Source organism: Babylonia areolata, chromosome 4 (genome assembly GCF_041734735.1).
Source record: "Babylonia areolata isolate BAREFJ2019XMU chromosome 4, ASM4173473v1, whole genome shotgun sequence".
NCBI lineage: Eukaryota > Metazoa > Mollusca > Gastropoda > Neogastropoda > Buccinidae > Babylonia > Babylonia areolata.
In genome coordinates, this window is record NC_134879.1 from 52,568,170 (window position 1) to 52,596,038 (window position 27,869).

Here is a 27,869-nt window from a genome sequence, read left to right on the forward strand (position 1 = left end):
CAGACAGGCCAGGCCGTCCATTCTGTGTTCAGACAGGCCAGACCATCCATTTTGTGTCAGACAGGCCAGGCCATCCATTCTGTGTTCAGACAGGCCAGGCCATCCATTCTGTGTTCAGAGGGCCAGGCCGTCCATTCGGTCCATTCTGTGTTCAGATAGAGGGCCAGGCCATCCATTCTGTGTTCAGACAGAGGGCCGGGCCATCCATTCTGTGTTCAGACAGAGGGCCAGGCCATCCATTCTGTGTTCAGACAGAGGGCCAGGCCGTCCATTCTGTGTTCAGACAGAGGGCCAGGCCGTCCATTCTGTGTTCAGACAGAGGGCCAGGCCATCCATTCTGTGTTCAGACAGAGGGCCAGGCCGTCCATTCTGTGTTCAGACAGAGGGCCAGGCCATCCATTCTGTGTTCAGACAGAGGGCCAGGCCGTCCATTCTGTGTTCAGACAGAGGGCCAGGCCATCCATTCTGTGTTCAGACAGAGGGCCAGGCCGTCCATTCTGTGTTCAGACAGAGGGCCAGGCCATCCATTCTGTGTTCAGACAGAGGGCCAGGCCATCCATTCTGTGTTCAGACAGAGGGCCAGGCCGTCCATTCTGTGTTCAGACAGAGGGCCAGGCCATCCATTCTGTGTTCAGACAGAGGGCCAGGCCATCCATTCTGTGTTCAGAGGGCCAGGCCATCCATTCTGTGTTCAGACAGAGGGCCAGGCCATCCATTCTGTGTTCAGAGGGCCAGGCCATCCATTCTGTGTTCAGACAGGCCAGGCCATCCATTCTGTGTTCAGACAGGCCAGGCCATCCATTCTGTGTTCAGAGGGCCAGGCCATCCATTCTGTGTTCAAACAGAGGGCCAGGCCGTCCATTCGGTCCATTCTGTGTTCAGACAGAGGGTCAGGCCGTCCATTCTGTGTTCAGACAGATGGGCCAGGCCATCCATTCTGTGTTCAGACAGAGGGGCCAGGCCATCCATTCTGTGTTCAGACAGAGGGCCAGGGACAGCGGGGATCAGTGCATCCGGCACATCTGGGTGAATGGTTAATGACACCGGCGGTGAAACCAATCCACCACAAATAACCCGACGGGTAATGGGAGAGAGAGAGACTGACAGACAGATTGACAGACAGAGAGAGTAAGCGATACTCTCAACGCCCTTCATCAACATTCTCTCTCCTCGCCAACTCTTCCCCCTTCCATTCCAAACACACGCGCCCGCGTGCGCGCACGCACATACACACACACGTACACGTACACACACACATATCGAATGTCATTTAAAGTGGAAATACGTAAAGCTGAAGACTACACACACACTCTCTCTCTCTGTCTCTCTCTCAAACACACACACACACACACACACACACACACCACACACACACGCACACATACGTCCACACACACACTATCTCTCACACAAACACATCCACTCTCTCACTCACACACACACACACACACACACACACACACACACACAGTCGCGGGGTCACTGACGTGAAGTTGAGTGAGAAGGACAGGGCCTTCAGAATGTCGATACAAAATCCTCCGTACTGCTTCGTCCCGTTCACCTCCTCCACCACCACGAACGGCTCCCACTGCAAACACAACAATAAAAAAAAATTACATATATATATATATATATATATATCGCCATTAACCACTTCACTGCTGCTGAGGGGTGTGTTCATTTGTGAAGGCCAGGATGTCAGTCACCATAACGCCATTAACCCTTTCACTGCTGCTGATGGGTATGTTCATTTATGAAGGCCAGGATGTCAGTCACCATACGCCATTAACCCCTTCACTGCTGCTGAGGGGTATGTTCATTTGTGAAGACCAAGACGTCAGTCACCATACGCCATTAACCCCTTCACTGCTGCTGAGGGGTATGTTCATTTGTGAAGGCCAGGACGTCAGTCACCATAATGCCATTAACCACTTCACTGCTGCTGATGGGTATGTTCATTTATGAAGGCCAGGATGTCAGTCACCGCAACGCCATTAACCCTTTCACTGCTGCTGAGGGGTATGTTCATTTGTGAAGGCCAGAATGTCAGTCACGACACCGTATTTCATTTCAATTTCTTTGCATTACTTTCCTGTCACAACCAAATAATTCATCTTTGTGAAATTCAGGCTGCTCTCCAGAGACAGATCGCTCGCCATAGTGCACCCCCCCGTTATATATATATATGTGTGTGTGTGTGTGTGTGTGTGTGTGTGTGTGTCTCCTGATATATTTCTTTTACTGTGAAAATCTTCGTAATTTCCCCATGGATAGTGTGTGTGTGTCTCCTGATATATTTCTTTTACTGTGAAAATCTTCGTAATTTCCCCATGGATGCAGTGCATGGGTCATTACACGTGCGTTCAACATAAGCTGCACATGGGACCTCGGCTAACTGACTCCCCAAACGACTAACACCAAATAAAATCTATTGAAGAGGCAGTAACATCGAACTCGAGATGGGCAGTTTCCCGGTTGGTTATTCTGTCACCGAGCCATCGCTTCACTCTTTCCAGTCGTAGATTTCATATCCATTTAAACGGAACAAGGTATAAAAACGCACACACACACACACATACAACACACGCTCGCGCACACGCGCGCACGCACGCATGCACGTACACACACATACACAATTATACACACGAAGGAATAGACATAGACATACACACACAGTACCAAAATATATAACCCATTTACTCAGTTCTCTCCCTTCTCTCTCAAGGCCTGACTAAGCGCGTTGGGTTACGCTGCTGGTCAGGCATCTGCTTGGCAGATGTGGTGTAGCGTATATGGATATGTCCGAACGCAGTGACGCCTCCTTGAGCTACTGAAACTGAAACTCTCCCTTTTTTCATTATTGAGATATACATGAATTTTAAGAAAGAAAGAAAAAAAAAAAACAAAACAAAACAAATAACTTACAACCGCCGTGCCTACAAAGATTTTCTGTCTGTTCAGCCGCCATTTGGAGTTGGGGAAGACATCTGACGTCATGATCATGTGACCCAAGTTGTCGCCAAATCCCGCGTACGAGAATCGCCGTTTTCCGTGCCTCGTTGTCATCAACGTCTGAAGGCGGACACAGTCCTGACAGCAGGAGACAGAAGAAGAAAATGGTAAAAGTGTCATTCAGTACGTGTGTATAGAATATATATATATCTCTCTCTCCGTCTCTCTCTCTCTCTCAAGCATGCACACACAAATGAACTCTCACACACCACATCATAGCACACACACACACACACACACACATATTTTATGTGTGAAGTGTATGTGTATGATTTTCGATTTATGTTCGTATCTTGTTATGTACTGTCCCTCCAATATTTTTTGTGACCCTGGTACACTTGGTAATAAAGAATATTCTAAACGAACAAACAAAATTCGAACGAACGAACGAACGAACGAACGAACGAATGCATGCGAATGAGTTGTAGCTCTTCCTGCGCGAATAACCTGTACATGTTCTACCTGAATGCTTACCGTCTGTTTCCACAACACAGCCACGTGGTAAAAGCTCTGCACGATTTCCAGAATATCAGCAAGCCTTTCCATCACGTCTCCATCTTCATCGTCATCTGAAGAAACTCGCGACTGCTCGCCAAACCAGCCATTTGATTGGCTGCCGAAATATGTAGAGCTGTCGTCTGATTGGATGGAGGAATCCACGATGAGGATTCTGGTCATGTGATGTAAAACGATGTCTTCCGTCAGATCGTCAGCGTTCCACGATATCTGTGAGAGATGGTTCAACAACATCAGTGCTAATGACTAGTGAAAAGCGACGGATCTGATGCAAACCATGTTTTGTCAGCTGATCAGATACATCGGTATTCATGACCAGTAGTAAGTAATACACGTCTTGGAAATCAGTATCTTAAGTCAGCAACGTCTATATTAGTGAGTAGCTAATCTGTAGAGGTAATCAACGGTATCTGTAAACCAGAAACATCATAATTCATGAGTGAAAAAATCAATAATTCTAACAGAAATCAACGATATCTATGCGTCAACATCAGTAATCAAATATATCTAAAAATAAAAAAATAAAAAAAAAAGATTATGATTATAAGTCGGTAATATTCACATTTAGTAGAAACCAATGCCATATGTTAGTCTTCATCGTCAATGACATATGCTAGTCCACAACATCAATGTTCATGAGTACTAGCAACCAAGTAGGGCTGTATGCTAAAAATACCATGTCTTGTGATGAGCAGAAATCAACATGAAAACCAAGTCGTTTTCCTTTTTCGATAAAATCAGTATGATGAATATTAATGGTTACTGTACAGACTAAATCGATGGTTTATATCTAAAGATGTAAACCCACGATGCCAACTAAACACACACACACACACACACACACGCACACGCACACACACACACACACACGCACACACACACACCTCCTCTTCACGTACTGTCACAACCCGTAAGGGGTTGCCCAAGAACCCCCACCCCTTCCCAGACTAGCTAACGTCCCGACAACACAAACACAGAGACACAGAAGAGTTCAGCTCGTTGCTTTACTGTGGTGATGCAAAAACACAAATAAATACACGCCACAAAACAAGGCATTACAAACCAAAAAACAATAATAACTTCTGTCTAACCACCGCACAATTATGCCATTTTCAGTCAACTGCAGCGCCAGTGCTGCTCAACCCCGCTGCCAGAGTTCAAACTCGCGCTGACAGCTGAAAACGGACACTTGTAGCTTGATGGCTGAAGCTGGTCGGCAAGTGGGACAGTGGGAAGGTGGAAAAGGGTAGATGGAAGTATGGAGTGGAAGCGGGAATGGGAACGGGAGTGAGGAAGTTTCCAGGCTTGTGTTCTGGGGACCCGTCGAAGGCAGCGGCACGAAGGGAAGGAAACACCGGAAAACCTGTCACCAGGCACGTCACTGGCCCAGAGTGAAACAGACTAATACAGAAAAAGGGGTGACAAAGGGAAACGCCCCCACTACTTCACCGACGGCGCCCTACAGCACGCACGCTGGAACGGCGACCCGTCTCTCTGCAAAGCTTGGCCTCAACAGCCCAGAGAAATCTTTCTTTCCTAACTAGATAGATTCCTGAACTCGCTCAGATTTCAAAAACGTTCTGGAGAAGGGACATGCCACACGTGCAAAAGCATAAAGGATAGAGGGAGATGAAGGAGAGGGATGGAAAGAGGGGGAGAAGGGAGAGAGAGGAGGAGAAGGGAGAGGGGGGAAAGAAGGGAGAGAGAAATGGGGAAAAGGGAAGGGGGAAAAAATGCAGACAGGCATGCACGCAGATCGCCAACGAGCCGTGACACGTACTAACACACACATGTACATCCCCCCAACAGCATCACCCCATCCCTTCACACCCTACACACATATGCGCTTGCGCACACACACAGAGTTTCAGTTTCTGAAGAAGGCGTCACTACGTTCGGACAAATCCATTTGCGCTACACCACATGTGACTGGCAAATGCCTGACAGCAGCATAACCCTACGTGCTTGTCAGACATTTATTGCATGCATATGTAGGTGTGTATTTACACATATCAGACTACATTAATTTTCTTCGGAAGTTTGCCAGAGGGCAACACTTTTCTTGCCAAAGGCTCTTTTTCAGTGCACCAAGTGCGTGCTGCACGTGAGACCTTGGTTTATCGTCTCTTCCGAATGACAAGAAGATCAGTTTCAATTTCAAGTCTAGCTTGGGAGAAAGTGCGACTATGTGGGAATCGAATCCAGACCCTCATAGACACTGCACTGGCAGATAAGAGTCTTAACCATTCTGCCACCTCCCTCTCTCTCTCTCTCTCTCTCTCTCTCACTCACTCACTCACTCGTTTGGCTTAATCAAGGGGTACAAGAGATTAACTGAATATATAAAGAACGTATATCTGACTGTTGGTTACAAGGGTCGAATGAAAGAATCAAGGAACGTGAAAAATATTCTGTGTACAGATTGTTCAAAACTGTGTTATCTTTAGAAACTTACTTCTGAAGTATCAAAAATATAAAACTTCGAGACACATTCGTTTGATTCAGGCTTGGCATATCTGACATAAAAACAGATAAATTACGCTTTCCTTTTGACTATGAGGTAGATTTATCGTGTCCTTTTGTGTAAATGCCGCTTATAAGACGAAACGCATTTTCTGTCGTTGTGTACAGCAACCGATGATTTAAGACAGAAATATTTAACAAAAGAAAACGTGGAGAAATTTAAAGTACATCCCATAGCGTTTGTGTGATGTTATTAAACATTCAAACAGCTTAGCAAAATGTATTTACCATAGATTAAGACTGCGAAGGGAGACTCAGGGAAACTGATCTCACATACTAAGGTTTCATCTCGAAAACTAATTCTTAGCATGCATGAATGCCATTCGATTTATGTTGCAACTGTTTCAGTGATTCGTTGATATAACTGCATGTGAATCGATTGTGAAGATAGTTAAACTGATAAACGGTACTTGAATATTCTCTCTCTCTCTCTCTCTCTCTCTGACTACGAAATCGGGTTGGTGGCCTCGGGTTACTTAAAATAATATGAACCTCATCAGTAGACCACGAAGACTGTGCGTATACATGCCGTTAGATATTGTTTTGTATTTCTTATGAAGAGCAGAAGAATGTTGTGAAAAGCGTGAATGTGTAGGAGGGAGGGAAGGAGGGAGGAAAGGAAGGGGGGGGGGAGCGCGTTTTCCACTTGGTGATATGAGCATGTTACTTTAGTCATTAAACCATTTGAATCTGGAGTCTTGAATCTCTCTCTCTCTCTCTCTCACATCCTCACACGTTCACACATACATACACACACAAACACGCGCGCGCGCACACACACACTCTCACACACGTACACACACACACACAAATCCTCACAAACACACACACACACATAAAGAGCGCAAAAAGGATCCTGACCTCATTCAAAAAGCCGGTGACACAGTGACCACCGCACCAGATGACCAGGTTGGTGAAGTCATCAAAGTCCAGCAGCGTGGCGTTGGAGCGGGAGCCCGGGGGCAGGACGTCGTGCACGGGTATGTCCCCCACCCAGTCCTGTCGCGCCTCCCTCTTGCGTAACGTGTGCAGGAAGTGCATGGCTGACAGCCCCTCGCTAAGCCTCGCCACCTGCAGTTCTGGGGGAGAGAATATTCGTCTTCAGTACTTCTCATTCGGTCAGTTGGTTTGCTGTCTGTTCACTGCAAGGTGATTTTTTTTAAGACACGTACGCGTTCCTTCATTTCAGCGTGCGTGCGCGCACACACACACACACACACACACACACACACACACACACACACACACACAGCTGACAGGAGCTGTGGAGCATTGGGTGGCGGGATAATCCGGGGAGAGTATCCGCATGGTATCAATGTCATTCCCCATTCCACATCATCATAATTGTGTCTGTTACACGACGTGCATGACAACAGGGAAGAAAGGAGGGGGAACCCATGCTGATCAATAAGCTATGGACTGCTATTGATGCCACTGTTACATGTCCAGTAACCTAGCATACGAAGTGCGGGCGCTGCACTGCAGAACGGATCACCAACATTCTCCATTTGTATGTTGTATGTTGTATTAATTTTTTTTTTTATCACAACAGATTTCTCTGTGTGAAATTCGGGCTGCTCTCCCCGGGGAGAGCGCGTCGCTACACTGAGAGCGCCACCTTTTTTCTTTTTGTATTTTTTTCCTGCGTGCAGTGTTATTTGTTTTTCCTATCGAAGTGGATTTTTCTACAGAATTTTGCCAGGAACAACCCTTTCGTTGCCGTGGGTTCTTTTACGTGCGCTAAGTGCATGCTGCACACGGGATCTCGGTTTATCGTCTCATCCGAATGACTAGCGTCCAGACCACCACTCAGTCTAGTGAAGGGGGAGAAAATATCGGCGGCTGAGCCGTGATTCAAACCAGCGTGCTCAGATTCTCTCGCTTCCTACGCGGACGCGTTACCTCAAGGCCATCACTCCACATCACTCCACATTTGTGGCGGTAGTGGGATAGTTCCGGCAAGTGGACGGAGACGATCGTTGCCGGAACTCAGGCCCCTACGGAACACAATAACAAATTCCCTTAGTTGATTTCAAACATGTAGAACAGCAGGCCTCTGTCGATCCCGAACAATCATGAAGGTCTGTTTCTTGGTGTCTACTTTTGAAACAGCGTCTTTTGCAAATGAAAATGTCCAATGCGGAAGCCGCAGCCTCCACAGCAGGAGAAAGGTCCAGCCACTTCCTCTGCCTGGAGGTGAGCCTCCCTGTGATGTCTCCACTCTGCTCGATGTTTCAGACCGTCCTGAGACTTGAGGAGCCCGGTCTGTATCCGCTGTCTCCCACAGAGAAGATCCTTCGGCATACGACTGCCCTAGTATGAGCTCAACATCATTTCCTATTACTTGATTATAAACCAGTATAGATCACTAGGCATATGACCACCCGGCGGTATGTGTTCTGTATTATTTCCTATCACTTGATTTTAAACCTATAAGCAAGACACAACTCGTTCAACGTGAATAAGAGTATGAGTGTTCAACGCCATTCCATTACTAAGAATTTACTATAAAAAAAAAAGAAGACACAAACCTATTTGGTAAACATACGTGATGAGCATTTGTCTTTTTAAATGTTATTATTATCTTACTGAATATTCTCCTTTTTATAATGATTGAAACGCACACATACGCGCACGCGTGTGCGCGCACACACATCGCTCAACACGCAGGCACACAAAACGATGCATGCACACGCACGGACACACACGCAACACACACACAGTTGTTACACTCTGAATCATAATGTAATAGTATCTTACTCACATGTTTTTTTCTTTTTACATAATAATTTATGTGTGCATGGTGATAAGTGAAGGGTGTGTCAGGTGTTTTTTTGTTGTTGTTTTTTTTGTTTTGTTTTGTTGTTGTTGTTTTTTGCTGGCGGGCATTTTATTTTAAGTGAGCCTAAAGAAAATTTTCTGTTTTTGGTTGAAGCAGATAATAAAGTATTTTGAATTGAATTGAACTGAAACCTATGCGTCAAACAAAACTCATGCCAAAAGAAAAAGGTGGGACTGTGCTCTTCGATTTGAAACAAACGCTAATACCATAAGGCTAGTTTTATTCTACCAAACGGTGCATACACTGTTGTTCGATTTTACGATTACTGTACAATGGCAATGTTCAATTACTGAAGAGCAGCGCAGTATTGAGTTTTATTACCAAGTTTCTTTAGTTCTTGGGGGCAATTTCTATTCCATCGCGGGGTCCTCGTCTTGAAGCTTTCTTTTGGTTACATTTTGGATACTTTTTTTTTTCACATAAAACAAGTACTTCCCGCACACTCTCTCTCTCTCTCCGAAATTAAATCTCACGGTTCACAAAGTGCATGAGAAACGAACTGAAACTCTAGGTACACACACCAGGTAATTGAAATGGGAAATGCAAAACTGACAACAATTGAACAAAGCACTTAACCACTTCTCCTGACGAACCATGATCGATGCTAACACACACAGAGAGAGAGAGAGAGAGAGAGGGGGGGGGGGGGGGGACAAGCACGGAAACTCTAATTGCATTATTATCACACAACAGAGAATTGAAATCCGGTGGTACCCTGATGGAATGTAGTACAACGCACGTTCACCCCGTTCAGTCTACAACTCACAGAACACACCTGTGCACACCTCCATGAAACAGCTTTTGGACGGATGGCTAAGATGGCGTAAGACCTGTCGTGATGTGAACTGAAATGTGTGAAAGGCAGCAAGTCAGGAGCTGATTATAATTGGTCAATCATGTCGTACTGGTGCTCTTTCTCGTGTGTGTGTGTGTGTGTGTGTGTGCGTGTGTGTCTGTGTCTGTGTGTCTGTGTGCGTTTGCTTGCGTGTAAGCGAGCACAGTGGAGTGATGGCCTAGAGGTAACACGTCCGGCTAGGAAGCGAGAGAATCTGAGCGCGTTGGTTCGAATCACGGCTCAGTCGCCGGTATTACCCCCCCCCCCCCCCCCCTAGACCTTGAGTGGTGGTCTGGACGCTTGTCATTCGGATGAGACGATAAACCCGAGGTCCCGTGTGCAGCATGCACTTAGTGCACGTAAAAGAACCAACGGCGAGAAAAGGGTTGTCCCTGACAAAATTCTGTAGAAAAATCCACTTTGATGGGAAAAACAAATAAAACTGCACGCAGGAAAATAAATTAAAAAAAAAACAACTATCTAGAATAGGAAAAACCAACAAAAGAAACCATTTAAAAAAACTGTGATACCTACTTTTCCAAAACCTATCTTGAGAATACGCTGGTTCAACCTGTCCTATTTCTACTTGTTTCACTTGTTACTTTTTGCATTTCACTCCAGTCCGTGTACTTTTATTTCTAAACTGCTGCCAATTCATTGACAATTAACCAGTCTAGAGCACGGTTATAAGCTTTGCTTGTTGTGTGCTCTGGCCCATCTATTATACAGCTGCTTTGAAGGTGTTTCTGTGGAATAAAATTTGTTTAGGGATAATTTTATGTATATAAAAGGAAGAGAAGGGGACACACGATGAAGAAGACAGAAATGATAATAACCGTTCGTGATCACCTTACCCTGTTTTATTGACTGATATCGGTACTTACATAGCGTCTACCCTCGGTCATGGACCAATCTCTAAGCGTTTTACAGACACGGGAGCCACATAAGAGTGGATTTTACGACGAAAATTTGCCACGGACAACTCTCTTGTTGCCGTAGATTCTTTTAAGTGCTCGCGCTAAATGCATCTGCACACTGGACCTCGGTTTATTGTATCATTCGAATGACAACCGTCCATACCACCACATAAGGCCTAGTAGAGGGTAGAGAGGGGGGGGGTGCGGGGGGGGGGGGGGGGAGTATTTCTAGCGAGTGTGAGATTCGATCCCGTTCGCTCAATTTCTCTGGCTTCCCAGCCGGACCTGTTACCACCGGTACCGATACACACCCGTGTTCTCATCGAAGACGACAACGACTTTATTCAGCTTGGCATGCTCCATGGTCCTCAGCACGTAGTTCACGTGCACATCCATCGGGGAGGCGCCAGGCTCCGCCCCCTTCCCGTGCGTCAACTCCAACGCCAGTGTGCACCAATCAGCAGCCGTTTCTGGGAGCTTCCGGCGCGAGAAGTCCATGAAGTGCTTTTTCTGGCTCTGGTAATGCTCGGTGAGGGGCCTGAGCACCTGAGTGGCGTTGATGTGGTCTGGTATGGAGAGAAGCCACGTGTCAATCGTTGACTCTGCAACAAATAAATAAAGAGATAAATAAATGTTATCATAATAATCAGATGCGGAGTTTCTTCGCCAGCTGCTGACATACGTATGCGAACAAGTCTTCATTTAGTCTGTCTCTCCCATTGAATGACATATGTACTTGATATGAATCTGGTAGTTTTACATTCTGATCAGACCGCGGAAACAGTGCTGCGGGTTATTTTCTCCGTTCAGCAGAACTGTTACCTTTTGTCGGTTGTATGAAAGTTGAAAGTCGTATAAAAATCAAACCACATGCCGATCACACGAAATGCTAAATCTTTAGTGAATAATACTTGTAAACAGGAGACCAGATAAAGAAACATTTGAGAAACTTAAGCTGGGTTATTTTTTATATCAGTTGTGTTTTTTCTCGAGTCAGAATCTATCACAAAAGATGCCATGGGTGAACTGACCAAGGACGCGGTTCTTGTTTTAAAAAAACTTTACTGACCCTGTTATTGGAAGCTGGACAATGCATGAGACAAAGCATTAATGTTGCACCACACGAACAAAACAGACACAGGTGGTTTGACAAAGAATGTTTACAGAAGAAAAAAAAAACCAAAAAAAAACGCGAAGCAGACAGAGCATTAAAGAAGTCGAAACAAACAGGCGTCAGAAATGACGAAGCAATGTACAGCAAAAAAAAATTATATAATTTTATCAGTGTAATAATAATAATGGATACTTGTTGAGGGCTTTTCTCCCTGAATGGGAGCTCAAAGCGCTTTACAATAAACATAAATCTCTCTCTCTCTCTTTTACACACACACACGCGCGCGCGCAATAACTTACAAAAGGAAGAAGGAAAATAATGATGATCTGATGCACAAAAGCATTCAATCACTATGTCTATTACATTTTTTAGTCTCACACACACACACACACACACGCGCGCGCGCGCGCGCGCGCACGCACGCACGCACACACACACGCGCGCACGCGATGAGTCTGCATGGGTTATAACAAAATGTCATTGGAAAGGGATGGAAGGTCTATGAAAAGGCCTTTTCAAAAAGATGTGTTTTCAGACCAGTTTTATAAGATTGAAATGAGGAAGAGTACCAACATATTTCAGATCTGACAAGAAAAGAGTGCAAAAAAAACAACAACTCGGTGTTCGATTGCCCGCTGGAAAAAAAAAAAAAAAGGTGGGGGGGGGGGGGGGGGGGGGGGGGGGGGGGGGGGATCGCAAAGCTTTGGTCGACGCTTTGGAAAGCCAAGAGGAAAGGACTGGGTCTTCCCCAATGCACGTACTGATAACTGGCAGGGTCGTTTTGAAAAAATGCTCGGTTCTCGTGGTTCTCTCCCTCAGCATGGCAGCGACAACCATGAAACGGATGTATCCGGAGAAGGCGAAAGAAGAAGAAATACATATTCCAGAGCTGCATGATGAGATAACTGAACACAAAGTCCGTCAGGCTATTAAAAGACCCGGGCCTAGAAAACCAGCTGGCACTGATCAAATTTTCGGCGAATTCCTATTGGCAGCTGAACACATAATCGTTCCTGATGAAATTCTTTAAACAGGTCTACTATTGTGGCCGGTATCCTGAGGCATGGACAACATATGTTGTTATTCCTTTACTTGAGAAAGGTGATGTTTCCAATCTAGAAAATTACAGGGGTATTTCCTTGATAAGCATAATTAGCAAGGTGTTAATATTGGGTGATCAGTGTAAGTGATAAAAATGCAGTCTTTCTCCTTGATCACTTTTTTTGGGGGGCTAACTCGTTTGGCGTACAGGTCGAATTAAAAAAGTTCAGAGTGCTGTCTCTCTCTATGGTTTCAAGACACACAATATCTATTGGAATATTTACTCCTTTTTTTTATCCTTATTTCAGCTATTGTTTTCCTTTCAAATGTTCTAAAACTACTTTCTTTGTTGTCTGCACACACACACACACACACACACACACAGAGAGAAAGAGAGAGAGCTTCTAAAGAGGAACTTTACAGTCACACAACACACATACATGCATAAACTCTCTCACAGAGAGAGAAAGAGAGAGAGAAAGAGAGAAAGATTCATCAGGTGAATTCAGCTCACGAATCTCGTTCTCGTTTATTTCAACATGTGTACCGACCACCGCTGAGAGAGAGAGAGAAACTCATGAATCAGACTCTAATGATTTTCTGACATCAGTATTTGCTGATATCACACGATTCAACACAATATGGACCTGACTGCCGATAATTAATAAAAGCTTGAGTGAAAATGTATGATGGATAAGCAAATGCTCCAAGAAATATGGAAAACAATCTCTCGCAACTCACTCTTACACTCTCCAGCACACACCCCTCACACGCACACACACACACAGACACACACAGAATCATACATACATATGCGCGAGCGTGCACACACACACGCATACGCAAACAGTACAAAAGGCACATTGGCATCTACAAAATGGTTGTGTGTGTGTGTGTGTGCGCGCGCGCGCGTGTGTGCGTGTGTATGTGTGTGTCTGTCTGTCTGTTTGTGTTTGTCTGTCTGTGTGTCTCGGTGTGTGTGTGTGTGTTTGTATTGCACTGTATTTGCCACAATAGATTCCTCTGTGTGAAACATGTGCTGCTCTCCTCAGGGAGAGCGCATCGCCACTGTGCAGCGCCACCCGTTGTTCTTTTCTGCCTATAAATGTATCAGTTTTATTTTCAAAATTGGTTTTCCTGCAGAATTTTGCCAGGGACAACCGTTTTGTTGCCATGGGTCCTTTCACGACCGCAAAGTGCATGCTGCACACGAGACCTCGGTTTATCGCCTCATCTGAAAGATGTATGCCATCGTGTTTTTTTACGTGAATGTGTGTGTGTGTGTGTGTGTGATAGTGTTAGTGTATGAGTGAGTGAGTGTGTGAGTGCGCGCGCGCGTGTGTGTGTGTGTGTGTGTTTGTTTGTGTTTGTGTCTCTGTGTGTTTCTGTGTGTCTGTGTGAGCCCTTTACTGATAATGAATTAGTTGTCATAGCTCATGTAGTTTTACTTTGTGTTGTTTGTTTACTGTTTGATCTGACGGGCACCCAGCTCTATTGGGTTTTGATGCCCAGCCAGCCTTCTAGTTCTACCTATCTTTATGTTTCTGTGCGTGCCGGTTCCGTGAATTATTGAAGTTTAATGCTGACAGTCCATGCTCTCTCTCCCGCAGAGGCTTTCAAACTCGTCCATGTGTCCCGCTCGTTGTTACTGCCTGTCAGACACTGATCCAAAGTGTCCTTGGAGATCGTGTCTTTGTGTGAAGTCCAGTTGAGGTGTTTTCTGCCTGATTAAAAAGGAATAATGTGCACTGTTGACAATCATGTGTTCATATGTCGCTGAATCCTGTACGGACACAAACTAAAGAGCTTTCACACCAGACGTTCGCACGCATGCAAAACTCTGAATCAAAGAACTGATGACGGAGTCTCCCGTCGGACCGATGGTTGAGTAGGCAGGCAGGCTTATCTGTCGGTGTGTGTGTCCTCATAATTATGGGAGAAGAGGGCGATTCTGGATGCGCAGCACTTCCCACAGGTGTTGCAAGGGAAAACATCTCCAGAAGTTGAGGACTGCTTCCTTCGCTCACGCTTCTCCTTAATGGCCAGCGTTCTCTTGTTTTCAAGCCTCTTTATGCCACTAGAGCACAGCATCCTCCAGCGAGAGCGGTCAAGGACATCAGTTTCCCAGGAAGCGATGTCTATGTCACAGTCTTTGGGGTTTGTCTTCAAGGTGTTATTGAAGCGCTTGTAGGGTCTTCCAGGTTTGCGGCGGCCTTCCTTCAGCTGGCCATACAAGAGCATCTTCGGGATCCTGCTGTCTGTCATGCGGACAACATGTCCTGTCCAGCGTAGCTGGCAATAGATCAGCAGGCTTTCGATGCTTGGCAGGCCGCTCCTCCTCAAAGAATCAAACTAACAATAAAGAATCAAAGGGTTGGAAGACAAAACGTGTTAAACACATGCAGAAGTAAAGCAGCGGAAGCTACAGAAACTATGTACGGAAAGCTGAGGGTTGACCAAGCGAAAGAGCGAGCTCGCTTCAAGTGTACGGTCCAGAGACAGAGCGATCAGCGGGTCAGTGATTGTGAGTGAATCTGACAAATCAAGGACTGTACACCGATTTCCATCACAGCTCAGCGAGCCACAGTCAAGTGCCACCAAGCTCCATCACTGACTCTTCATTATTTTGTCACCGCCTACAACCACCACCCCCACTGGCCCCCATCCCAACACCCCTACCCAGACAACATCAAGGAAGTTTCAGGTGACATACTGAGTGACGGCAGGGTCGCTGACAAGAGATCACTGACCTCATGGCATCATCACGACCACCGTCACTTTGCTGCTTGTTGTTTAGGCCATCGCTTATTCATCGTCATGCCCCCCACCCCCCCACGCCCCTACTTTCTGTCTCACCTCATTTCCTTACAACATCCAGAAATTCATCACAGTACAACCCACAGTCCATCGTTTCAGTTTCAGTTTCAATGTGGGGTCACTACGTTCGGACAAATCCATACACGCTACACCACATCTGCTAGGCAGATGTCTGACCAGCAGCATAACCCAACACGCTATAATTACTTCCGTACCCAGTGGAATTCTTCTCCAGAATTTTGCCTGTGGACAACACCTTTTTTTTCCCTTTCCTTTTTTCTTTTTTGCCATGGGTTCTTTTTCAGCACGCCAAGTGCTTGCTGCACTCGGGACATCGGTTTATCGTCTCATCCGAATGACTAGAAACTCTGATTTTCCAGTCAAATTAGGGAGAAAGGGCTTGACAGAATTCGAACTCAGACCCTCACAGACACTGTCATGGAAGATGAGCGTCTTGACCATTCTTCACCTTCCTCCTAAATTCCTTCATTAATTCTTTTCTTAACTCTCTCCATACGAACGGCGAAAGAGACGACGTTAACAGCGTTTCATCCCAATTACCATCATCGAAATATTGCAAACGGAAGGCTCTTATACTGAAGAGGTGAATGTTGACAAAGAATACCACAGTTCTGACGACGGAAGCTAAAGGTTGGGTCAGTCAGACACCCACTGGACATCCGAGGGGTCTGTGTAGAGGAGAAGAGAGGACTGGCCGTACTGAGTGAGTTAACTTGTCACCCACATACCATTACAATGCACATATGGATGTGGGTGGGTGCATTTGCGCGCGCTCACACACACACACACACACACACACACACACACTTCTAAAGGCAGGTTTTCTCAAATATCACAGTGAATAAGCAATGATTTTGCTGAAATTATACAGAAATGCCAAGTTTCGAGTGGTTACTGTCTACAATTATCGATTCCGGCATACTGCACAGGCGCGCACCAACACACACACACACACACACACACACACACACACACACACACACACCGTTTCCATGGAAACAAAACAGAAATAACAATTTTCGAGCGTGTGGATGTGGAGCATGTAACGTTATCGTGGTGTATATATATGCTGGTGAATACTTTTCACAGCTCCTCGTGCCCCTTTTTTCCCCCTGGGATCTAAAAGAAAACTCTGACATGCTTCTGGTCAATCAGCTCCGTCGATAATCACAATATCTTTTTCAAAACAAAAACAAACAAAAAAGGCAACAACAAAAAATGAAGCCCAGCTAATAAAGAAGCTAAATCAAACCTCCCAACCATACGATGCGTTTGTGCGTGTCCTAGATAACATTACAATTCTTTTTTAAATAATCATGAAAAATGTGTTCACAAAAAGGACAGACAAACAGACAGACAGACAGACAGAGAGGCGGAATGGAGAGAGTGAGAATTCAAAAAAAAAAAATAACGCTTTTTAAGGATTATCTTGTATTTTACTGCTGTTCGGTACAGGTGAGGGAAAGTATAGTGGTGTTTTTCCTTTGTCCTATTCTCATAGTTCCGTTTAGCTTCTAATGAGTTTCATGTTGTTGTTGTTGTTTTGTATATAATAGAGCAGTTCACATTTTCTGTTTTGGGCAATACCATTTCTTGTTTCTTCCAAAATGGACTCCTGAGGAGCCAGCTGCATTGCTCGGACGGAAGAGCCTAGTATGGTCGTAACCCGCTACTAACTGTGTGTCGTATCGAACTGACCAATGGCATAGTTCGGTCAACGTAGGCATTTAGTCACGTGTAATTGTCACCAAGTTAGAACCAAGCAATGCAACTGGCTCCTGGCCTGAGGCCACCGCTCGAGGTCCCCTGAAAGAACAGGGACAGACAACTGCTCAGTAACCTTGGTCTCGGAGAGGATACGGGATGTGACAGGATATCAGAGAAAGACAAACAAAAGAAAGACGATTTTTTTTTTTTTTTTTTTAGCTAACCGAGTTCAACAGAAGAAGCACAAATAACATAACTTTATATCTTTACAGTGACAGGCACGAATACAATAACTTCTTTACCTTTCTTTTTTTTCTTTCTTTTTTTTTAAACTTATCTATTTATTTTAGACATTTGACACAGAGAAAAAAACAACAACCATATTTACCCTACCTCTCTCGATGACCTCGGATAATCTGTCAGCTGTGGTTTCCACGGTGACGATGCGCAGGCTCAGTGGGGCTCTTCCGCACAGCATGACGTCATCGCACCACGTGGTCGACCAGGAAGGGTACCGGGACTTGTGACCTATCTTGGCTACGCCTGCAATACAACAAACACGTCAGCCGGGCACAGTTAGAGCACAGAATCAGGCACTGGACAGACTGACGGTGCGGTGACATCCTCACTCCTCCCCTCCAGCATGAGGAAGAAATGGGAAGGGAGAGGGGAGGGGGTGGGGGTGGAGGAGGCAGCAGCAGCAGAAGAGGTGGAAGGTGGAAGAAAATACGGAGAAATTGAGGAGGGAGAGTAGGAGCAGGGGGGAGGAGGAGGAGGAGGAGGTAGAGAAGAAGCAGGGAAATCAGGAGAAGAAGAAGAACAACAACAACAACAAACACAAGAACAAAAAAAAAAAAAAAAAAAAAAAAGATCAAGAAAACAACAAGAGAGGCAAGGCCTTCAAGACTCACTTGTGGCAAATTAAGTCCCCTAGCATTAATTACAGAGTAATTTCCCTTTTTTACTATCTGCACCATAACGTTTGCAAAATAAATAAAACTTCCATGCTTAGCAAAAGAATTTCCTGTTTGAACAAAAAATGATATTAATGACTGCTCTTGTTGTTGTGTTGAATATCAGGTCAAAGTGCCAAGTTTAGAGAATACAAAAAATATAAATATAACAGTAAATGCAGTTTGCATATAATTAGGCTTCATTTTTTGTGTGTGTGTGTGTGCCCATCCCAGAGGTGCAATATTGTTTTAAACAAGATGACTGGAAAGAACTGAATTTTTCCTATTTTTATGCCTAATTTGGTGTCAACTGACAAAGTATTTGCAGAGAAAATGTCAATGTTAAAGTTTACCACGGACACACACACACACACACACACACACACACACACACACACACACACAACCGAACACCGGGTTAAAACATAGACTCACTTTGTTTACACAAGTGAGTCAAAAATGAAACACATTTATCTGGGCGTATTAAATCTGCCTTATTTTGCGTACACACTGGCTACACTTTACCAGTCAGAGAGAAGTAGGATTTACTCAACTACGGGGGTCCCTGACTGCAAACCGATCTCTCCTCCCATACGTTTGTGATGGCCATGTTAGAACTTACAACGAATGTAAGAGAAGGCTTACATTATAAAAAGACGCAGACAAACCGCCTTAACAGTCTTTCTGTCATTTGGAAAGTTACCAAATACATTTATTCAAAAACAAAAAAAACAAAAAAAAAGGGGGGGGGGGGGTGATGGAATAGAACCCATGTGGAAAATGTGAAGTGGGTCAGAAACCCTGTTGGTGATAACTGAGGGCTGAGAGGCTATTTGGTGCGACGAGTCTTTGAATGCACACAGTATTTCCAATCGGATTAACTGTATTGTATTGCATTGTATTATACCGCATTGCGGTGTATTGCATTGCATTGTATTGTGTTTTATTGCATTACGGTGTATTGCACTGCACTGTATTGCATTGTATTGCACTGCGGTGTATTGCATTGCATCGTATTGTATTGTGTATAACAGTGGGTCACAAATTCTATAGGATATGGAAGAGGAACAGAAAACCTGCAGGAAATGGGAGTAGAACAGAAAACCTGCGAGGGAAATGGGAGTGGAACTTAACAGCCCTGGGAAAGGCAGCCGCAGACCGCGTTGCGTGGACAAAAGCAGTGCATCACCAAGTCCATAAATTTGAGAACTCAACACCTCCTGGAGTTGGACAGCAAACAATCATTCCCGAAAGCTGAGGACCATCAACACAATTAACAACGATGCGATGCGCACGTGTGTGTGTGTGTGTGTGTGTGTGTGTGTGTGTGTGTGTGTGTGTGTGTTGTGTGTGCGTGTCCGTGTGTGTGTGTGCGTGTGTGTGTGCGCGTGCGTGCGCGCGTGTGTGTGTGTGTGTGTGAGTGTGTGTGTGTGTGTGTGTGTGTGTGTGTGTGTGTGTGTGTGTGTGTCTGCGTACGAACGCGCCTAATTTGTGCCCAGGCTCGTCAGTCGAGTCATTGTTAACTTTGCCACGTTGAATCCCCATTGTGCAAACACGTATGTCGGTGTGTTGACAGAGAGTGGTCGGGAAGAAATAGCACGTAGGGCTGGGAGCTGGGTCCCTTTCCCTCAAAAAGGCAGCAGAAAAAACCAAAAGACGCTGATCCTTGCAGATTATCTCGTATAGACAGCTATGCTTGCAAAAGGCTTTCGGTGCTAATTTAAGAAGGTTGTTTATGATCTATTCGGTCTTTCTTTCCATTTTTTAAAACATATATTTGCCTCTGATGCTGTAAAAAATTGGTCATGGTCCATAGTTCGTCACTGAAAAAAGTGAAACCTGTGATGAAAGGTAGGACCTACTATAAAAATACTAAAAGCAACATCTGGTTTTTGCTCTGATTTATCTTCAGGATCGTAAGTATTCCACATGTACTCCACTGATCGATTCCAATCAAGGTCTGACACAATAAACCTTACGTGCCTGCACTCGCAATTAGTACCTCGTTCACAACATCTGATGGTCACATGAAATTTTCTTGAGTTGAGAGCTCTGGAAAGTTAGTCGTTCTTTCTTTCCTCGATCAAGGGATTCCAGCTTTGCACCGAAAAGAAATGAGTAATGGCGATTCTTGAAGTACACGGCGCGAAAGGTACAATGCTGGAATTGCTTGGCGAAGTAAGACTTCCGTCAATGTCTTGGGCCCCTTTAGAAGTGTCAAGAATATATCTTGGGCCCCTTTAGAAGTGTCAAGAATATATCTTGGGCCCCTTTAGAAGTGTCCAGAATGTATCTTGGGCCCCTTTAGAAGTGTCAAGAATGTATCTTGGGCGCCTTTAGAAGTGTCCAGAATGTATCTTGGGCCCCTTTAGAAGTGTCAGGAATATATCTTGGGCCCCTTTAGAAGTGTCCAGAATGTATCTTGGGCCCCTTTAGAAGTGTCAAGAATGTATCTTGGGCTCCTTTAGAAGTGTCCAGAATGTATCTTGGGCCCCTTTAGAAGTGTCCAGAATGTATCTTGGGCGCCTTTAGAAGTGTCAAGAATGTATCTTGGGCGCCTTTAGAAGTGTCCAGAATGTATCTTGGGCCCCTTTAGAAGTGTCCAGAATGTATCTTGGGCCCCTTTAGAAGTGTCCAAAATGTATCTTGGGCGCCTTTAGAAGTGTCCAGAATGTATCTTGGGCCCCTTTAGAAGCGTCCAGAATGTATCTTGGGCCCTTTTAGAAGTGTCCAGAATGTATCTTGGGCCCCTTTAGAAGTGTCCAGAATGTATCTTGGGCCCCTTTAGAAGTGTCAAGAATGTATCTTGGGCCCCTTTAGAAGTGTCCAGAATGTATCTTGGGCCCCTTTAGAAGCGTGCAGAATGTACCTTGGGCCCCTTTAGAAGTGTCAAGAATGTACCCTGGGCCCCTTTAGAAGCGTGCAGAATGCAATATTAATAATGATAAGAAGAAGAGATATATATCATCCATCAAAACATTCAGGTTGGTGTAATGAAGGAAGCCTGACGACTTAAGATATTGCATCAAAAGTTCATACTGAACTAACATTTTGACACTTCATGGGGCATACGGATCTTCTGAAGCGGACGGACGCTTCATCCCAGTGACTGCAGCTTAGCTTTGAGCTTTCAGTCTCAGCGGGATTCGAACTCTTCACAACATGGAGTACAATACCTAGAGATGGGCAGCTAAAATGCCAGTTTGTGTGTGTGTGTGTGTGTGTGTGTGTGTGTGTGTGATTCGAACTCACACAGCGTCTTGGCAGCAAGCTCAGCGCTCTTACGACACAGCTTTCCAAGCGACCGAAAATGTATAGTTATGGATATGTGTGTGCGTTCGTCTGTTTTTCTGTTGTTGTTTTTTTTTGTTTGGTTGGTTGGTTTTTGGGGTTTTTTTTTTTGCTTTGTTTGCTTGTTTGTTTTGTTGTTTTTTTTCTTTTTTGTTTAGGGTTGGGGGGGGGGTTTGTTTTGTTTTGTTTGTTTATTTTGGGGGTGTATTTTTTTTCTTCTTTTTTTTCTTTTTTTTTTTTAGGGGAGGGTGGGGTCTGGGTTCGAATCCCGGTCTCGTCCTTTCCCTCAAGTCTGGCTGGAAAATCAAACTGAGCGTCTTGTGAATCGGCGGATCAGACGATAAACCGAGGTCCCGTGTGCAGCATGTACATGGCAAACTGTAAAAACCCATGGCAACACAAGTGTTGTCCTCTGGCAAAGATCTGTAGAAGAAATCCACTCTGAGATATGAATAAGTATGCATGCGATACGGATTTGTCCGAGCTCAGTCACACCTCCTTGAGGAACTGAAACCGGGACGGTTATTGTTTTTTGTAGGGTTTTGTTTATGCAATCCCGCTTGCATGACGAGCATGCGGTAGCGATTTCATGCATCTGTGTGTGTGTGTGTGTGTGTGTGTGTGTGTCGGTGTGTGTGTTTATGTCGGTGTGTGTATACACATGCTCACGGACACATGCATCAGCCTTTAAAGCACACACACACACACACACACACACACACACACACACACACACACACACACACCATGCAGTAAACTCGAGCCATCGATCTCGCGGACGTGACATGGAGGGCTGAACGAGGGACCGGCCGTAAAACCAGCACTGGTGGTCACCGATCCGATCCGCGCCACGACTTCCGCTTCCCATCTACCCGGACCCGGGCGGTTCTCCCTCGCCGCTCCATTCACCCGTGACGGCGAGCACAGCGCCGTGGCCGAGTTTCTGCGGCGCCAACATCCTCTACGATGAAAGGCGGAATATTCTGATCGGCCCTCGCCAGTGTGCAAAAAGCGCTCGGGCGAAACATTCGTCCGTTTGCGGTGCTCTGGTTCTGTGTTCCTGAATGTAGCTTTTTGGGCAACAGCCATAATTTTTCCCCTCAAGACGGAATGAGCAGTGTTCACAACAAGGCGTGGACGTTCACTCCGTCAGTCACACAGAAGAGGGGAGGGGAAGAAATGTGGATACAGCCGCACAAAAATAAATAGATAAATGAATAACTAAGTTAGTGAATGAATGAAAAATAAATAAGTAAGTGAATAAATAAAAACATGGACACATAAACAAGACACACGTAAATAGATAAATGAATAAACAGATAAACAAACAGATAGATAAATGAATATTCAAAACAATTGGTATGTCAACAAGACACACCATACTACACTGTCCACAATGATCGGAAAAAGTGTGTTCCTAGTAACCGTGATGTCTGAACACAGCAGTGTGAAATTGATCCGTCCTTCCGCTCCCATGCTACCCTCCATTTCTCCCTGGAGTTTCTGACGCTTCCAAGCCAAAGTCCTCGCCACAGAGATTGGTGCAAGAGGGTTTGTGGGCGCATCTGCCTACAGCCTCATGAAACAGCTGTCGATTTCTGGCAGAGAGAGGACATGGGCTCTCAAGGCAATGGCAGAAGCAGCAGAAAAGAGTTCCAGTTGGTCGAGGAGGAATTAATTTCCCTACTCAAACTAGGCTACGATGGCTCAGTGGTTAAAACGTCTGCCAGAAAAGGTGACTCAGTCCTGAAGTGGCGACCACCATGGAGGCGCGTGTTCGAACCTGCTGAGGACCAGGGGAAAAAAAAGAAGAAAAGGCAGCAATACAAGGGCATCCAGGAGTCCTGACCTGGGTGCGGCCCGGCCCCCTTAGAGTGTAAGGAGTTAAGGGCCGAAACACTTGACTGAGTGGGGCTTCTTCTCTGAAGACCTTGTACTGTCCCTGGAGTTTCCTATCACCGTTTACCCTTCCTCCACACGTCGAAGGGATGGGGGGCGGGGGGAGGTGGAATAGACATCAGTGTTCACTTTACTGTGTGTGTGTGTGTGTGTGTGTGTGTGTGTGTGTGTGTGTGTGTGTGTGTGTGTGGTTTCATGGACTTATCGGTGGGATTTAAAAAAAAAATCATTCCAGTCTTTTCCAGTTTAAGATATTCACAAGTAAAGTGTTTTGCTTAGCTCGCTCGTTAAAGTCCGATTGTTGTCAATTAATTCAAAACAAAGAGGCATATTCGTTCGCCAATTTCAAGCATGTGGAAATTGTTCTTCCATTGTTGACCTCAGACCATGTCACATCATGCTCTGAAGCCTCTGATGTGGGTGCTACTGTGTGCGTTTGCATCTGTATGTCTGGCTGCCTGCGGACAATGGCTTCTAACAAACCATCAGACTAATGCCAGTGTGTGCTGGTCTAATGGATTCATGAAATCATACTTTAGAATCTATGAAAAGCGATCCAAAGGTTTTCGGATGATTGATCAAAGGTCAAACTCACCGTGTAGCCATATCCCTTAATAATGTGTGGACACAGATTTTCACCTGTGCTCGACCAGCCTTGTTTGAATCAGACACGCGGACACATGATATGAAAACACATTGAAAACGACAACCAATTTTGGTGGTTTTTTTTTTGTTTTTTTTTCTGGACCCCGATTTTTGCCTTGACTGTTGTTAAGGTCACAAAAAAAAAACATTTACGAATTGGTGTTGTTTAAATGTCTATATTGTACTTTCTTTGCTTTTGAAAGAATGCAGCCTTCTTTGCAAGGAGGTAAAAAAAATTTTTTTTTTTTTTTAAATTCACGCTTCTGAGTCATTTTGTAAAACTTGACTAAAACACAACCACACTCGAAACAGCTTCCCGGCACAGTATAACTGAAACACGGAAAACAGAGCTTACAACGGGACTCGGCTGTTGACTTTTGAAAACATATAATGTGACTCGGTTTTTTTGTTATATTATTTTTCTCTGAACCCTGTTAAAAGAATATCGGTAAAACTAATAATTTAGTAAATAACAGTTCCATTTACTATGCGTGTGGCCTTTTTCATGTTACTTTGATTGAAGGTCACAACAATGTCGAATGTAGTTATATTCATTTTCATCGACTGAGCTGCAAAAAGCATGGCTGACAAATTTCATCACTTTGTTTTGACAGACAATACAGGCAAAGTGTGCAAATGTGTGTGCGCGCGAGAGAGAAAAATCAAGTCAGTTGCTTCTGTGCAAGGCGAATCAAGTGTCCAATAATCAAACGAAAAGCCCATTAATCTGTCAGCGTTTGACGCGCGCTTGGAAAGAGAGAGAGAGACAGAGAGACGGACAGACTGACAGAGTTCATTTCAGTTTCTCAAGGAGGCGTCACTGCATTCGGACACACACACACACACACACACACACACACACACACACACATATATATATATATACATATATATGTATCTATATATATACCCTACACCACATCTGATATGTAGATGCCTGACCAACAGCGTATTCCAACGCGTTTAGTCAGGCCTTGAGGGAAAATACCATAAAGTGAAATAAGATAAATATAAAAGTTTTTTTTAAAAAAACGACAAATCAATAATAACAATAATAATAATAATACCAACAATAATAATAATCATAGATACAATAAATAAACGAATAGACAGACAGAAACAGACAGGGAGGGGACAGAAACAGATGGAGGGAGACGGAGAGAGAGAAGAGGGAGAAAGAAAGAGGATGAGGAACACACACACACACAGAGAGAGAGAGAGAGAGAGAGAGAGAGAGGAAGAGATGTGTGAGAGACAGACAGACAGACAGAGACACAGAGAAAGACAGGGAGTGACAGAGAGAGAGAGAGAGAGAGAGTTTTCACTACCACCACTAATAAATACACTGCCACAAACACTTACCGAGTCTGCACATTTGTGGCACGAAACATGGCGCCGTCTGACAGAAATGGACCACACAGTTCAAAACCACCCACCAGAAACAGGAAGATTTCATATTACTATCCCCGATGACAGCCAGCAACACACTTGCACAAACATGTCTCACATCGGACTGCTGGTGAAAGCTCCAATTCTTTTCAGTCACTCAACTCGGGTGGAGAAGATTTCACACGTATACTTAGCGCAGAAAGGCGAGCCCTAACAGCATACTGTTGCACATCCTTTCACTTTGTTGTCGCTGGTGAAAACTTCAATCCTATTCAATCATGCAACTCATGAGTGAGAGGAGCACTTTCCGTGATTTCCCTGGAGCCGAGAGCAATCCGAAGGGGGCTGTCACTGACTGCAATCACGCGCCATCAGCCTGGGTAATTCTCTTACCTGCTGCCCTGGCGCGTGTCCATCAACTGGATATCAGACCGTTTTCCCCTCCCCTCTCACGATGAGACAACACCAGAACAGTCAGTGAAAGACCGCGGGTTGCTGTTAAAATTGCTTCTGCTGGTTGACCGAACCTCAACGTGTTTCCCCTCCCCTCTCACGATGACACAACACCAGTGCAGTCAGTGACAGACCGCGCAATAGTCGAGTGGTTAAAGCGTTGGACTTTCAATCTGAGGGTCCCGGGTTCCAATCTCGGTAACGGTGCCTGGTGGGTAAAGGGTGGAGATTTTTTCCGATCTCCCAGATCAACATATGTGCAGAACTTCTAGTGCCTGAACCCCCTTTGTGTGTATACGCAAGCAGAAGATCAAATACGCACGTTAAAGATCCTGTAATCCATGTCAGCGTTCGGTGAGTTATGGAAACAAGAACATACCCAGCTTGCACACCCCCGAAAGCGAAGTATGGCTGCCTACATGGCGGGGTGAAAACGGTTATACACGTAAAAGCCCACTCGTGTACATACGAGTGAACGTGGGAGTTGCAGCCCGCGAACGCAGAAGAAGAAGCAGCTGTTGGAGTGCTTCTGCTGGCTGACCGAACCTCAACGATCACAGATCAGGACGTGGTTTGCCCACTACTATCCGATTCCCTGTGACTAACATCAAAGACTGTCGTGAATCCTCGCCAGGCGGGATGAATGTGTTGCCGTTCGCCACAGCCGGATCAGGTTATGTTCCCGTCACTGTTCCAGGAGCCGCCCCCGTGGCAGAACCGGTCAGGCGCTGGATCTCTGACCCAGTGTTCAGCAGAGATCGGGTTTCGTCATGGTGATGTGTCCTTGGGGACAGGCACTTTACTCCGATTTTCCTCTCTCCTCCCCGGATATAAATGGGTACCTGTTTGGGGAGGGTTGAAACGGTGGAAGAAAATGATCGGGCCCCGCCTTCCTATGCCAAGCCCTAGACACAGTAGATATGAATCCACTGCCCCAGTGGTTGCAAAAGGCTATGGAACCTTTAACCGTACCTGTCATTTACAGAAACAGACTCGTCACAAACATTATTTATGATACTATATTGACGTAACTTTTACATGCTGACTGCACTGTTTCTGTTCTTGATCACTATGGCTGAAAACAGTGGTGGGATTCGTGCACCTTTGTATCTAGATTGCATTCATCTATACAAACAATGTACTGCTACAATTGATTCCATTATTCGATTTACTTCTAAGCTTGCTCCACACAACGAACCAGCTGTTTATCATAGAAAACATGATCTGAAACTGATGCAACGCATGGCGAGTTGTCAGAGAAGCATCATTGAAGAATGACATGCCGGTAACAGTCTCCTTGGGTTGGTCACGTTGACAGACCAGTCTCGTCCATGTCTGGGTCTGCACAAAGATAAAACATGCACACGCTTAAAATCAGCGAAAAGTTGTCCTTTGTAGTTTCCGGTGTTGTTTCAGCTGATTAAACATAATATCTTATTCAAAAAAATTAGCATTTGTCATTTTCCCCTGAGAGGCAATGAATTTGTGTACTTTTTTCTCACTCTTTTGCTGCTGAGCTGTTAAATGAGCTGCGGAGTGTTGTACGGTATAGTGCAGTGCACTCTGGTTTGTTGTTGTATTGTGCTGCGTTAGCCTGAAGTCTGTTCATTCATTAATAGCTTCCAGCTGTTTCGGGTGTGACACAATGTCCTGGTCCAAGAGAAGAGCGCTGCACGTGTTGGGAAACGTGAGAGAGTGGGAACCCACCTCCTCGTTCATTACGCTGCAACACTGTCAACAACGCACAACACGTCTCCTGCACAAGAACGAGGCAAAAACGAAGGAGAGTTTTAAAACTGAAAGAGTAGGGATCGATCCCTCGCTGTGCCCGGTGTTTACACAGCCCAGACAACATGTCCACGTTAAAGACACAAAGACAACGCGGGAGTGGAGA

The 27,869-nt window shown here is 45.1% G+C and overlaps 1 protein-coding gene across 1 annotated transcript in view; it reads right to left on the reverse strand.

Moving 5' to 3' along the window:
• LOC143281489 (uncharacterized) overlaps positions 1–25,903 on the reverse strand; it is a 42,148-nt gene extending 16,245 nt beyond the window's left edge. Inside the window, exons 1-7 of the mRNA XM_076586699.1 lie at positions 25,496–25,903; positions 17,739–17,888; positions 10,957–11,247; positions 6,913–7,130; positions 3,487–3,738; positions 2,926–3,090; positions 1,488–1,588 (exon numbers count right to left, since the gene is read on the reverse strand). Coding sequence (XP_076442814.1) covers positions 1,488–1,588; positions 2,926–3,090; positions 3,487–3,738; positions 6,913–7,130; positions 10,957–11,247; positions 17,739–17,888; positions 25,496–25,589 — 1,271 coding nt within the window. The 5' untranslated portion in view covers positions 25,590–25,903. The remainder of the gene's footprint in view (positions 1–1,487; positions 1,589–2,925; positions 3,091–3,486; positions 3,739–6,912; positions 7,131–10,956; positions 11,248–17,738; positions 17,889–25,495) is intronic.
• Positions 25,904–27,869: the final 1,966 nt, after the last annotated feature.